This window comes from Otolemur garnettii, unplaced genomic scaffold, assembly GCF_000181295.1.
Source record: "Otolemur garnettii isolate 467f Iridium unplaced genomic scaffold, OtoGar3 scaffold00114, whole genome shotgun sequence".
NCBI classification, from domain to species: Eukaryota; Metazoa; Chordata; class Mammalia; order Primates; family Galagidae; genus Otolemur; species Otolemur garnettii.
Genome location: NW_003852509.1, coordinates 4,312,925 through 4,327,537, shown reverse-complemented (window position 1 = coordinate 4,327,537; position 14,613 = coordinate 4,312,925). Strand labels below are relative to the sequence as shown.

At 52.6% G+C, this 14,613-nt stretch overlaps 1 protein-coding gene across 1 annotated transcript; it reads left to right on the top strand.

Annotated features, from left to right (window-relative positions):
* Positions 1-452: 452 nt before the first annotated feature.
* Positions 453-2,691, top strand: KBTBD11 (kelch repeat and BTB domain containing 11). The gene has a single exon (XM_012809825.2). The coding sequence runs from the start codon at positions 745-747 to the stop codon at positions 2,689-2,691; it is 1,947 nt and encodes a 648-aa protein (XP_012665279.1). The 5' UTR covers positions 453-744.
* The last annotated feature ends 11,922 nt before the right edge of the window (positions 2,692-14,613 follow it).

Sequence of the window (14,613 nt, the reverse complement as noted above, 5' to 3'; positions counted from 1 at the left end):
CACTGACACAAAATAACATGTTGAAAAAATGCAAGTTCAAACATCCTTTCTTTTTCTCCCATAAACAGGAACAAGTAGAGCATAGAGCAGTGATGTGGAAACACCTGATATCCCACCAGAGGAAGCGGCGGAGGACGCTCCTGACAGATGATTGAGCAGGGTAACAGCTCCTGCTACAAACACCCCATGGCAAGTGGATGACCGGCTGCCCTAGGGCGCACGTGTGGAGGACACAGCGCAGGAGTACTGAGGCCGGACACAGGACACATGCCCTCCAGCTGACCTTCCAGTTTAACCACACAGAAGGAAAGCCCTGTGGGGTGGCTTTTTACAGAAAATGGACTTGAAGTCCAGGCTTTGAAGTTTGGGCCTCAGCTGGTCTGGGGCTGGCTGGCTGGAGGGGTGAACACTCACAGGAGGCAAGGGCGTCCCTCACCTCGGTGCTTCGGTGCAGAACTGCAGAGAAACAGCAATGTTGACCGCAGCCGTCTGCGCTGGCCGGGAAACCCGAACAAATAGTCGATCTTAAAAGTTACTGCAGTTCAAAAGTTCAGGGAGGGTTGGACACGCCCCCCCACCCCCCGCGCAGAAGAGGAGAGTGGGCAGGGTGAGGAGGGGGCGGCGTGTGGACACTTAAGTGAAATCCGATCTTGTGCCAAGAAAGCGTGTGCAGCTAGAAACCCCGAGTCACTACCGACCTTGAGCGGACCCGAGCGGCTGCCTGCGTGTAACAGCGGCCCAACCATGGAGAACTCGGTGGCCCCTTGCGTCCTTTTCCCCGGGGCGCGAGGCCATGCCGGGGCCGGAGAAGGCGCTCCGGGGAGTCCGGGAGAGGGCAGCCTGCAGCTGCCGGACGCCGCCGGGGGGGCGGGCGCTGCGTCCTCGGCGCAGACACCCTGCAGCCTCAGCGCGTCTCTGTGCTTCAGCTCCGGGGACGATTCCCCGCCGCAGTCTCGCGCCTCCGCGGAGGACAGCGCAGCGACCTTCCCGCCCCCATGTTGCGGCGGCCGGCGCGTGGTGAACCCGCAGTGGGAGGATACCAGCGCGGGCTCCGGGTCCCCGGAGGAGCCCGCGTCCCCGGAAGAGCCCGTGTGTCCGGAAGAGACCGCATCCCCGGAGGAGCGCGCGTACCCTGAGGAGCTTGCGTCTCCCAGAGAACCCACCCCGGAGGAGCCCGGGGAGCCCGCGCCAGTGCCTCCCGGGGCCGCTGCCGCCTACGGGGAGCCGGACCTGGTCATCGAGGTGTCGGGTCGCCGGCTCCGCGCTCACAAGGCGGTGCTGGCCGCGCGCAGCGACTTCTTCCGCGCGCGCGCGTCGCGGGACGTGCTGCGAGTGCAGGGTGTGAGCCTGGCAGCGCTGCGGCTGCTGCTAGCCGACGCGTACAGCGGGCGCATGGCGGGCGTGCGGCCCGACAACGTGGCCGAGGTGGTGGCCGGCGCGCGCCGCCTGCAGCTGCCCGGCGCCGCGCAGCGCGCCACCGACGCCGTGGGGCCGCAGCTAAGTCTGGCCAACTGCTACGAGGTGCTGAGCGCGGCCAAGCGGCAGCGCCTGTCTGAGCTGCGCGACGCCGCCTACCGCTTCATGAGCGACCACTATCTGGAGGTGCTGCGCGAGCCCAGCGTGTTCGGGCGTCTGTCGGGCGCGGAACGTGACCTGCTGCTGCGCCGCCGCCTGCGCGCGGGTCGCGCCCACCTACTTGTCGCGGCGCTCGGGCCTCCCGGGGACCGCGCAGGCAGCCGACCGCAGAGCCCCTTGGGGGACGCGGACGCGTGCGGCGACGCGGCCATCTACTGCTACCACTCCGCAGCGGGAGAATGGCGAGAGCTGACTAGGCTGCCGGAGGGCGCACCGGCGCGGGGATGCGGCCTGTGTGTGTTCTACAACTACCTCTTCGTGGCTGGCGGCTTGGGGCCTCCGGGCCCCGATGGCCTTGCGCGACCGTCCGATCAGGTCTTTTGCTACAACCCGGCCACCGATAGCTGGAGTACCGTGCGGCCGCTGCGCCAGGCGCGCTCGCAGCTGCAGCTGCTGGCCCTGGACGGACACCTGTACGCTATAGGCGGCGAGTGCCTGCTCAGCGTGGAGCGCTACGACCCGCGCGCCGACCGCTGGGCCGCCGTGGCGCCGCTACCGCGGGGCGCCTTCGCCGTGGCCCACGAGGCTACCACCTGCAACGGCGAGATCTACGTGTCCGGGGGCTCGCTGTTCTATCGCCTGCTCAAGTACGACCCCCGGCGCGACGAGTGGCAGGAGTGCCCGTGCAGCAGCAGCCGCCAGCGATCGGCCGACATGGTGGCTCTCGACGGCTTCATCTACCGCTTCGACCTATGCGGAGGCCGTGGCGAAGCGCAGGCAGCTACCGGGCCTGGCTCGGGTGTGCGCGTCTCCCGCTACCACTGCCTGGCCAAGCAGTGGAGCCAGTGCACCTTGCTGCTGAGGCCGCCTGGCGCCCCCGCGGGCCTGCAGCCCTTCCGCTGCGCCGCCCTGGACGGCACCATCTACTGCGTGAGCCGCGCGGGCACCTGGCGCTTTCTGCCCTCCTGCGACGGAGAGTCGGGTGGCGATGCGGCCCTGGGTGGCAGCTTCGAGCCCGAGGCGCCCGGGGTCCCCGTGGACGCCCGACCTGCTCTCTTTCCATTCGTGTTCAACCTGCCTGAGAAACCGGACAGAGTGGAGCAGGGCGCCGCGTAGGCCCGGCCGAGGCCAGCTGGGCATCTCCCTCGGGCAGCTCTGGGGCCCAAGGAGCCGCCCCCGTGGGCTGAGGTCCCAATGGGAAGGGGAGGGCGACGGGGGCAGAGGAGAGGAGGGAGAGGCGTGGGGTGGGCTGCTGGCCATGCTGGGTCGCTTTGGAGGTAGCCCGGAAGACACTTTGGCAATGCCGCTGCGAGGGCCACCTCCCTATTCTGCGTTCCTTTTTGCTTCATTTTGCTTGATGGGGTCGGGGATGTAAGACGTAGAGTGTGAGCAGACCGATAACCTTAGAGGTAAGACTAGGGATTCCCGAGGGAGAGGGAAACGCAATCAGAAGACCGGGCCACACGGCACAGCGGGCAGTCCCGGCTGTTCCTGGGGTGCACTCCGTCGCTGGGGTGCTGCTGAACTCGAGCTTCGGAGAGGAAACAGACGAGGCCACACTTAGAAAGCCGCGTGGGTCCCCCAGACCACCGTGCCAGACTTGGGACCCCACAGTAGGCCAACACGAACTATCATTAGTGAAGACACCGAGGGAAGGGCACACTTATTATTTTTGGTCTAAAGTGTAAAATCATAACTGATAAGTAAGGCTCTTTCTAATTTAGTTTAAAAGTTCATGCTATTGTGTTCTCGGCTTGGTTGGCTTAACTCCAAAAAGAGTAATTTAATGAACATCAAAGGTGAAGTCTTTGGTCACCCTTCAGAGTGCCTGTCCAACAGCGCTGGCGCATTTCCTCTGGGCACCCCTGACTCCCGGGACTGGGCCAAACGCTGAGCTCTAGAGCGGTGCCATCACCCTTTGGAGAGGGATTTAATACTTTTAGGTTGGGATATGTTAATAACTTTGGTCAATGGTATAGTGATGACTTGTCATTATTTGAATTCTAAGTCTTTGGTGACCAAATGTTGCCAAACAGCGTATGGTAACTTGGAAAACCTTATCAGCAAGGGTGCTTGTCTACCTTAAAAGGAATCTTTGCCCACTATATAGGCTCAACCACTTTCATGTTTTAGAATGAGTGTAAGGAAATATTATTCTTAAAACAAAAAGGTTAGAATCTTTTAAACAAGTTCGGGCACATTTTGAACTTACTATTTATGATGTTACATAATACATATTTAAAACATCATAAATAGTAAGTTCATAATAGTAATTTTTATAAGCATCATTCTAAGCAAATGTGGTACAGTGAAAAATGAGCATTTTAAAAGAATATAACAAGGAAATAATGTGCATTTTTTGTAGTTTAGAAAATAAACTACATTTATTTAATTGTGAATTCCATCGTACCCCAATAGAATTAAGTGAGACTCACTACTTTGATGGGGCATAAGGATTAAAAACAAATCAATCTTTTCTCATTGAATAGAATCTGTTACTTGTCAAATATGTATAGACATGGCATACTATTTATCAAGAGTTAAAGGATGAAATATGTGCTCACAAGGAGAGGTAATCTGATTTGGATTCTGAATCGAATCCATTTTCTTATAATAGGAAAAATGCACGTTGAAAGTTACTGGAACCTAATTAGATGAAATCATGCATACCTTAATATTATTTTCTTGTTAATCCAGTGATGAGAATTGCCCTTACTGTAGAAACAAGTGGGAAATTGAAAAACAGGTTATGCTTGTTAAAGAGTCTGTGATAGTGAACGGTCTTGGTTAAGTATATTTAGACGTGATCAGCTTGAATCTCCTGCATGATTCACGGGGATGGAATCTGTGGTTTCAGTTAGAGTATGCTCTGGTGACCTGAGTGCTTGTTCACAATTGATCATGAGCTGAGTGGGTATCTGGGCAACTTGGTGAATCGTTTCAGGCAAGAAAAACAGACTTCATATTGCCTGACCTTGTTGGTCAGGTATTTCTAGCAAAAGTAAAGAAATAATGTTAAGAAATGTACTTTCATATTACAGTACATTTTCTCTAGAATTTTAATATTAATGCTAAAGCTTTTCTATGAAATGGGACCAGGCTAATGTTTTCATCCCAGGCTAGTATGTGTTTTCATCCTTTGAACATCCGACTCATAACATATGATCACTGTGATTTTACTTGCAAAATCATTCCTGTGATGTTCTCTGTTTAAAAACACAATGCTGAGATTAGGCTTCCAGGGTAGAATTTTCCCCATCAGAAGGTATGAGGAGTGGTAGATGTCAGATGTGACAGCCACACGTGATGTGCCTCATTGGAGCTCCTGCATGTTATTCTAGCATCTGCATGTAGTGAAGAAATACCTGTAGCATCTTCATAGCATCATTTACTGGGGGACCTGACAGTAAAGTGCCAAGTCCATCCCATCATCTCGTCACAATGAGACATAAGAGAACCTGAAGAATAAGGAAAAGGAGTTAATGCCCCACTGGTGTTGGATGTCGTTTGGCCAACCCATTCTGAAAACGTGTGAGGTATTGTCTATCATATTACTAAATAGTAATATCACATGAAAGCAGATCCTGGAGGACCTGACATGTCCTGAGCACCAGTTTGTGCTTTTGGGGGGCCAGTACCTGGGGTGTGAGCCACAGGAGTCATGCCTTCCAAGGTGTTTGTTTTGAGCACTGCTGGGGGCCCCCAGTCCTCCCTGAGACTTGCCTCTAGAAGTCTGATGCTACAATGTAGAATATTCCCAAAGTCAACTCGGTGTTCTGAGTCTTCACCCAACACTGTTTAGGAAAACAGTTGGTAGGAAAATATTCCTGATCGCGAATCAGTTAAGAATCACATAAGGCTAATGCCTTTATGACAGCCATTCATAATTCATGTAAACTTAACCTTTGCACAGTGACACTTCTAGGTATCTGAAAGAACAGTGGTGTTTTATGGGGGAAATGTGGTGTGCCCGAAAGCTTGGTGTTTTGGTACCTGACCAGCAGTGACTTTTCTATTGTCAATCAAGGTTCGTTTGGAACCCAAAGGAGTGAGCTGAAGACTGCTGCTTCCTGCTCTTGCTGTTTTTATTCTTTGTCTTGGAAACAACCCTGGACTCCAGGGATTGGCAGCTTTTGGAGTTTGGACTTAGAACTCAGTGATCTGATTTCTGTGTCTGTGGTGCCACCTATTTCTTTCCACCAAGAAAATGAATGCTGTGGAAATTCTTTGACTACTTAGTCAAAACTCTTAACCTGCAAATACTTAAGTAAGATACCAGTCATCGGCTCCACCTCTGTTAAGTTCTGGTGTTGCGCTAGTAATTCTGGTAGCAGCTGTTGAATCTGTTGGTCTCTTAGACAACTTCCTGTAAAAGATTTTGAAATTGTCTGTTTTTGAGGTTCTTTTTTCTGTTTCTAAACTCAAGATAGAGTCAAGACATAATCTGTTGTAGCATTTTAGTAGAGCAGATATAAACAAGAGCATTCTTTTGTGTTTTTACTATAGATGCTTTCCTAAAAAAGATGTATTTTCGGGTTAAAAATAAATTTTTGTATTTCCCCCTTTTTTATGTATTCGTAAGAGAATAATGAGCTAAAAATGGAAACCTGCAAATGTTCCAGTTGCATCCAGATTTATTTCAGCAGCCGCATCACTCACACTTTGTCCGCATCCAGGAAGAAGCTTGGACCTGGAGGGGTTCAAGCTCCCAGCACACAAGCTGGGTCTGGTCAGTGCTTTAATCTCACGAAGTGAATTGGTTTGCATTGAATTGAAACAAGAGGCTCGATGTATTCTAACGTGAGATTAATGCTCTTCCAGAGCTTGTTACAGCTCTAACTAGTATACTCATCTGTTGCCATTTATTAAAGATAAACTATACCTGTTTAATGCAAAGTTGAGGCCAGCTGTTACTGTATGTGTAGTTAATGTATTTGTTAACACCCAAGTTTTAAAATCCTGGGCATTAATACTGTAAAACTGTGTGCGAATGTCAACTTATGCAGAGATGAAATAAATCCTTGGAAAATGCCAGTCCTCTTGAGATGTGTGCCGAGGTTGCTTTTCTCCCGGTCAGCAGTGGTAGGCCAGGCAAGGCACTCTCCTGGGCAAGTGTGACCTTCATGCTGCATGGCCCGGGGCCAGCATCCACGTCTGCCACAGGGCAGGATCCCTGAGTTGGGGCGTCTCCTACCCCAGGCACATTTGGGAGCCTCCTCTGCAACAGCTGCCCTTGCTTCCCAGAGAGGCCAGCAGCTCTGAGGATGTCCACTCAGGGTATCTGTGTGGCCACTTCAGGTCCCATGAAGGGCCACAGAGAAAGTGCCAGGTGGTGAGGATGGGAGAGACAGGGGGCCGGGCTAGGTCTTTGCCACGGTCTCCCTGGGAAGGTGGGACAGCTCAGGTTGGCTCCTCAGATAGCGCCAGTGGCCCTGGGTAGCAGCAGTGGTGTCGGTTGACCGATGCCCGGCCTGGTGGTGACTCAGCACATGGGGCTGGTCTGTGCAGGAGAGACCAGTTTCCTGCCCAGCCTGCTGCCATCTCTAAAGATTTGGTCGTCCCTCAGAGGCAGCCTCTCCCTGGCCAGGTGGGTGAGCTCTGTGAGATGTCAAAACATCCAAGATGTAAAATACAAAAAATAAGAGGTTAGATTAGTACGACCAGCAGTCACTCTGCAGGTGCCAGGGTATGTCAGGCAGGAGTGTCAGGACCCATCTCAGGCTTCCTGGAGTTCCCATCTCCTCTCCTGAGCAGCTTCCTGTCCTCTGAGGTTCCAGAGTTTGTGGGGACCTGGGGGCTGATGCACGGCACGTCCCCCACATTCAGGACAGTGCATGTGCAGCTTTTTGTGGGATGTAAGCTTTCAGTGTATGTATTATTTTTAGGGCCACTTTACATGGTGTGATTGACATGTGCTGAAACGCACTCGTTCCCAGCATGCAGTTCCTCGGCTCTGTCAGACGCACCTGCCTGGATATGTGGCTCCGCGTCATTGCACCACAATCTGCAGGAACAGTGACGTTTCACTCCAGAAGTCCCTTCTTATTTCTTGCAGTCTGTTTCTGTATCTCCAGCCCAGTGACAGCCTGCTTTTGTCACTAGAGGTTGGCTTTACCTGGTCTTGGGTTTCGCACAGATAGACGTGTGGTGTTTGCGGTCTCATGTCTGCCTCGTTCCTCAGCATCCTGTTTCCGAGATTCTTCTGTGTTTTGTGCATCGGTAGTTTGATTTTTGAAACTCATTGTTGAAAGGTCATCATTCAAAGTGGCTGCTGTGTGTGAAGTTTTGTAGCCAACAGGGATAGTTGTGCTCTGAGGGGACACTTGATTGGTTATAATGATGTTCTCCAAGGAGAATGCTGGGCAGAATTTCCTAGTCTGAATTCTTATCAATTTTGTGACAAGCAACAGTGTGTGAACTCATGCCCTCCCAGGGCCTTGTTGGGTCTTTGCACCTGCCATACCTGGATCCTTGTGGTCAGCACCTCTCAGCTGGCTCCCTGAGGCTTCCTGGCTGTGACTGAGCAGATTTCCTTTGGACCCAGCTCAAGAGCTCAGGCCTGTTTTTGTGCTTCTCATTAGGGGGCGACACAGGTGTCCCCAACCCCATCCTGGCTCTGTCCTGAACCCTGACCCCTTTCTTTCCCCTCATGGGTAACTCATGATACACTTTGCCACATTTTAGATATTCTTAAAGGTGCATGGAGGTCATTCAGAGAACACAACCAGGGCATGATCCAACTAACACTTAAACTTGATCATTAAAATGTGATTATTTTCCTTCCCAAATGTGGTCAACTGGGTACATGTTACACCACACCATCTTTGTGAAACACATTAACTAAAACCATAAAAACATCTAACTGCAGAATATTTATTACATTAATAACTTTCCAAACTCTGGCTGCCACCAGCCGAGGATCCACCATCAGACATCACCTCTGGCATTTCACATGCATCATCTCATTTAAACTCCATGCTCATTTCAGAGGGTGGGAGTATTATGGTCCCCCAGGGGACACTCAGCGTGACTAGGAGACACTCTCAGAGGCTCCACCAGTGGCAAGTTGGTAAAGGCGCTGCTCCCTCTGCACGTGTCAGCCTTCCCAGACTTAGGTGCGAGTTCAGAGTGGTGGCTGTGCTCCACCCACATGCGCCTGGCTCAGAGTGGACTTTGTGCTGCAGAGTGGACTTTGCCTCCTAGTGGCTGGGCGTGAGGCTTCCTTTCAGAGTGCCCAGGATCCTTCTCTAAGAGTCAGCTGACTGAGGGCAGGAGCAGTCCAAGGCGTTGGGACCTCAGTGACCAGTGGGAGATGCGTCCTGGTTTCCTCCTCAGCCTGTGGCCTCCCGTTTCTCAGCCCAGGGCTCATGTACAGGCAGGAGTGGTGATGAGAAGGGTTGTTTGAAGCCACTCAGGACGCTGCAGAGATGCCCAGCTCTGTGCTTGGTGTGCTGTGCTGTTGGCTAATAAGGGAAGCCCCTGCACTTCCCAGCAGAGGCCATGAGCCAGGTCACTGCTGCTAACAGGCCAGATGGCAAATCACTCGGGATGCTCTGTGCCTCGTTTCCCCAACAGGGACACGAACAGCAATTCCCTGTTTAGATGCGGGTGACAAGAGTGCTGTAAAGAGGGGCATCACATGGGCCAGACCGTTAGCTAACCAGACTAATCGCAGACTGTGAAGGAAAGTTGATAACATTTTATTTTATTTATTTATTTTTTTTGGAGACAGAGCCTCAAGCTGCCCCCCTGGGTAGAGTGCTGTGGCATCTCAGCTCACAGCAACCTCCAACTCCTGGGCTCAAGTGAATCTCCTGCCTCAGCCTCCCAAGTAGCTGGGACCACAGGTGCCCGCCACAACACCCGGCTATTTTTTGGTTGCAGCCATCATTGTTGTTTGGTGGGCTTGGGCTGGATTTGTGTATGTGGCTGGTGCCTTAGCCACTTGAGCCACAGGCGCTGCCGATAACAGTTTAAAAAGGAAAAACTCCACCTAGAATGTACAGGTGGATCTCTTTTATCTTACAAGGAGTCAGAAAGACCTAAGAGAACAGAAGGAAATGCTTTCCAGGGGTCTATTCCTGTCCACGCCAAGGTCAGGCTATGGCTTTTGTGGCCCCAGGGTTCAGTGCTTGGCTCCATCTCCCCCGAGAGTAGCCGGCTCTGTCTTCCTCTGTAGCTGTGAACACAGAGTGAGGTGCCCTCCAGCCCAGGGTCGACAGGATCCAGAGGTGCTGGGCTGTGGCTTCAGGCCTTTGTCCTAAGCCCTGGCTGGACACTGTGGTCCTCTTCTTGGTCCTGGTTTCTGTCCCTTTGAGGTCCCCCTCCTTCCTTTGACCTAGGCTCCTACTCCAGTCAGCCCGTGTCCCTGGGACCAGCAGCACACCCCCTCCCTGCACTAGGCCCTGCCCAGGGGAGAGAATGAGCCCAAATGTCCAGGCCCCTGACTGCCTTCCTGGGGGCTGAAAGCCACTTGCTAACACCTGCAAGACCAGACCTACCTCCCCCTGGATGCCCACCCTGAATTCCATTCCAAGGAAACCTGAAACAGAGTTTCCTTGCTTTAGAATTTAATTGGTAGCAAACTCTAAAGGCTAAACTAGAATGAATTATTAAAATAAATGGAGAGATCCAACACAATTCTACCTGACACAGGAAACATGTCTCTCCCTGTCCGTCCATATCTCTGTATCTATTTACCCATCTATCACCCTAACATAGTCAAAGAGATATTAAACAAAGTACAAAATATTTTCTAGGACCAAACTCATAGTGCCTGATGGGGAAATATTTTTCAACGAGAATGCCATAAAAGCTTCAAGTATGTGGAAGGAAGTCATTGCCATGTATTGATCTGTACAACTCCACAGTAAACAAGCAGTGATTACATCCAGGAAACTTGAAAGCATGGAGCAGCCAGCAGGAAGCCAGCACAGGCTGCCCAGCAAGGACGTCCTGGAAGAGGCCCTTTTGTCTGGGTGCTTGGTGCAGTTAGATGTCCGGCGGATGCCCTGACGGCACAAACAAAGGGTCCCTTCAACTGTCAGTTGTGACACAAAGTGTACACCATGTCCATCAATCAGATTCCAGTGTCAGATCATTAAACACTTGCATATGCCAGGCGGGCATGTTTTCTCTTGGGTTTCAGACAGCAGAACCCTCTGGAATAATAAGTGGGTTAACTTCGTATAAAGTCTGTCAACTTAAAAATGTTCTTTTCCTTTAGATAAATTTCCTGGGAATTGTGAGGTCAAGTGTCAGGTTCCACTTCCAGCTAGTGGCCGACAGCTGTTGCTACTTAGAAAATGTTTGCTCTGAAAAACGTTGAGACTCTGTTTCCTGTGGTCACTGTGTGTTGTGGACAGTGAGCCGTGTGCTGCTCTAGTGTCAACTTTCCTTTGTGTGACATGAACCATGCGAGCCCCCCCAACCCCCCGCAGGTTTTCACACTCCCGGCCGGACCGGAAAGAAATCTGGAAGTGACCCTCATGGAAACCCAGTGTGGGACACAGCTTTCCTGGGCTTTCAAAAGGGCAACAAGGTCCTGGAAACTCCGGGTAGGGTGGATCGTAACCACTACGGAGCAGATCCTCAGACGCCCAGAGGCAACCCCGGAGCTGCCGTTCCATTCCCACCAGTGCCTTTTCCCTCCAGGCTGTGTGTGAGGGACACAGGCCCCAGGCTGTGCTCTGCACACAAGACACTGTCTCCTGGCCTCTGGCTCGCCACAGACCACCCTCTGTGCAAACGGGACAGGAAAGCAGAGCGGAGCAGTGTCCATTGTCTTTCTCTGTGCGGAAGGGTGCGGTGGAGGACGGCAGACAATGGCACATTCTTTATGCCACCATCAGGGTCCCCACCCTGCCCCCTCTGCCACAGCCCTGGCATTCAGGGACAAATTAGAAAAATCTTAGTGGCTTCTGCTGGTTAAAGAGGTTGTTGCAGTGAAGAAAAGATACTTGATAAGCTGATAATTCTTTACACTTTTTATTCACAATTAGGGTTTCCTTTGATGATTCTCACTGTGTACTTTTGAAAAGGAGATCAAGCAGTTCTGAGAGCTTAGTGGTTTGTGACTAGAGCCACTGGGCTAGTTCCGTGACCCTCGGCCCTTGAGGAAGAATGAATGGTCCTCTCTCCCTCCCTCCCTCTCTCTGTGTCTCTCTCCCTCTGTCTCTCAGTCTCTCTCCGTGTCTCTCTCCCTCCCTCGCTCTCTCCATGTCTCTCTCCGTCTCTCAGTCTCTCTCCCTCTGTCTCTCAGTCTCTCTCAGTCTCTCTCCCTCTGTCTCTCAGTCTCTCTCCCTCTGTCTCTCTCCCTCCCTCCCTCTCTCTCTCTCTCTCTTCTAGCTGATAATTATTTGGTGTGATTCCAACGTCCCTCCGTCTGTCTGGGTTTAATGCACTAGGTTTTTGACTCTATATAACAGCACTTATAGAAGTTGTCATTTCAGCCAGTGGGTGGTCTGAGTGTGCAGAGGAGCAGAGGTGGAGGAGATACAGCCCATCCAGACGTCAGAGGCCCTGACGAGGCGTCCTCACCAGCTGAGATCTGTCAGCCAAGGTTGCTGCCTAGTGGGGTGGGGGGCTGGCCAGAAGGGAATGGAGCGGTGGGAGCATGGATATGTGCTCGGTCACCAGTGGATGCAGGAGAGATAGAATCAAGGCAGCCTCCTGGAGAACTCTGACCTGGCCTGGCATTCAACCTGCTGGGTGGACTTTATGCTATTTGGTGGCCCAGGGTCTGAGCTGGAGCAGAGGGACCTTAGCTCAGGGTGTGGGAAGGACCCCACTGTTCCCCGCAAGGCCAGCAGGTGCTGGGGCTGTCTTCTGGGCAGTGGGGAACCCTGGTTATCCTGGTGACTTCTAAGGTTAGGGCAGAAACCAACCTGCTGGCTTCCTCCATTTCTTGCAGAAGCCTTGGAGCAGATGTGCCTGTATGTCCTCCCTGCCATCCAGCCCCTCTTTAGGTCACACCCAGCCCTTGCCAGGATCAGGGATGTGGAGATTCACACGCCCCCACCAGACCATCTCTTTCTATTTTTGCCCACCTTTTGCCCAAGAGCCCTACATCATAGAACCCTCCCACCAGCCACGAATGCCACCTGTTCCTGCCATCCAGCCAATGGCTGGATGGCCGAAGTATAATTCCTCCAAGGTTCCCCACTTGGGTACAGCGAGGTCTCCAGGTTAGCCACCTGCCTGCTGGGCACCTCACCCCTGCTGCCTTCTGAAACCACAGACTCTATGAGCAGCCTCTGTGTATCCCAATGGGGCCACCGCTCCTGGAGCAACTTGGGAGGACAAGCAACAGACCCCCAGATAGACCCCAGACTGGGGAAGGCTCCTGCATTGGCCCTGTGTCTTTCCCTAAGCCTTTGCTTACATGCCTGGCACAGTGTTCTGGGAAGGCAGATGTGTCTGAGACTTCCTCACCAAACTGCCAGAGGCTTTGATCCCACTTCCCGCTGCTCTGAGGCCACCTGGCTCCTCTGTAGATGTCTGGCCACTTGCTGACCCTCTGTGCCCAGCCACCTCCCCAGGGGTGTCTGGGAGCTACTCCGAGGGACCCAGCAGTGGAGGGGCCCTCTTGGGAGTCGTACTCCTTCACAGCACAATTATAATTTGTAGTTAATTCGCTCTATTTACTCATTTATGTAACCTCATTGTTCATCTAAATTAATGATTAAAAGCACTGAATCATTAGAAAAAAATTATCAGTACTCCATTAATCATAAGTTAATCAGTTTACTACTTAGTTTGTTTTTGACAACCTTCCAAACCAGCAGTCCTGGAGAGCAGAACCCTCCTCCACTGTTATTGTACTCCCGGACTTCCCTGGCTGCTCATGTGGCCGGTGTATGAACAACAGCGTGGGTTTATGATCCAGAGTAACAGTGGCTCTCACCCTTCAGGAGCTGGTTCCTGTCAGGGATGGCTGTAGATGATGGCTGGCAGTGGCTCAGCCTGGTGGGCTGTGCAGACACCTTGCCTCTTCCATCCTGCTCCTTTGCTCTGGGAGTGTGAGGTAGTGCCAGGGTTTCCCAGGCTACAGGAGGGGCAGAGAATGACCCGCTGCTCATCTCATCCAGCTCTGTTGTGGGCTACACTGGCTGGAGGGGCTGCTGTGGGTGGGCCGGGCACTGCCTGCCTGTGGAGGGGCGGGTGGTGGGCTGCGGCTGTGGTGCCTTCCTGGCTAGTGGGAGGAGGTGCTCACAGCCTCAAAGACAGGAGGGAGGAGGGTGTCAGGCAGGTCCAGCAACAGGGACACCAGTATTGCACAACCACCTTACAGGTCAGTGCCTTTCAACTTCAGGTTGGCCCTATCTGGATGTCAGGAGGTCAGATTGCTGGGTGTGGCCAGCACCTAAGTTTGCAGTAGAACAGAAGGAGAGATGTCAGTGCTTGTCATGGGAATTAGAGTTCAGTCACCATTGCGCACATGCACACGTGTGTCTTGGGCTGAAAAGCACCAGTTTTTTCTACCGTGAGCTGTCAGAACTGGAAGCAGCTGTGACAAGTCAGGGGGAGGAGTTTTGCTCTTTGCAGCATCTACCCTCCATTCACACCTCCCCTTCCCAAGCTGTCTGGCTGCAGAGCCACCAGCACCTTTTCTCCCGTTAGAACAGAGGGAGGCAAGTCCACTGGAGGTTCCCACTGAGAGGGTCCCATGCCAGGCCAGCCCAGCCCACTTAACAGTGGCCTTCATCTGGCTGGCACTGGGCCGTTTAATGAAAAATAATTTGTTTTCTCTTTTAATTTATTTTCCCACACAAAAATTGTGACATGAATCTCCATGTCCCTGGCAACTCATGGTATCAATCATCTGGGGCTGTCCTCACAAAATGCCAAAGGCTGTGCAGGTCGCACAGCCATGCAGAGGCTGGAGGCCCCTGAGGGCGGCAGGTTCTGCGTCTGGTGGGGACCGTTCCTGGCTCACCGTAGGTGCCTTCTCAGGTGTCCTTCCCCAGAGAGAGGGAGGGTGCTGGCCTCCCTACTTCTTCTGGGGCACTAACCCCACCGTGGAGGCCCCATCCTCCT

Excerpts from the sequence above, each read along its gene's own strand:
- KBTBD11 (XM_012809825.2), top strand. The coding sequence starts at position 745 with ATGGAGAACTCGGTGGCCCCTTGCGTCCTTTTCCCCGGGGCGCGAGGC.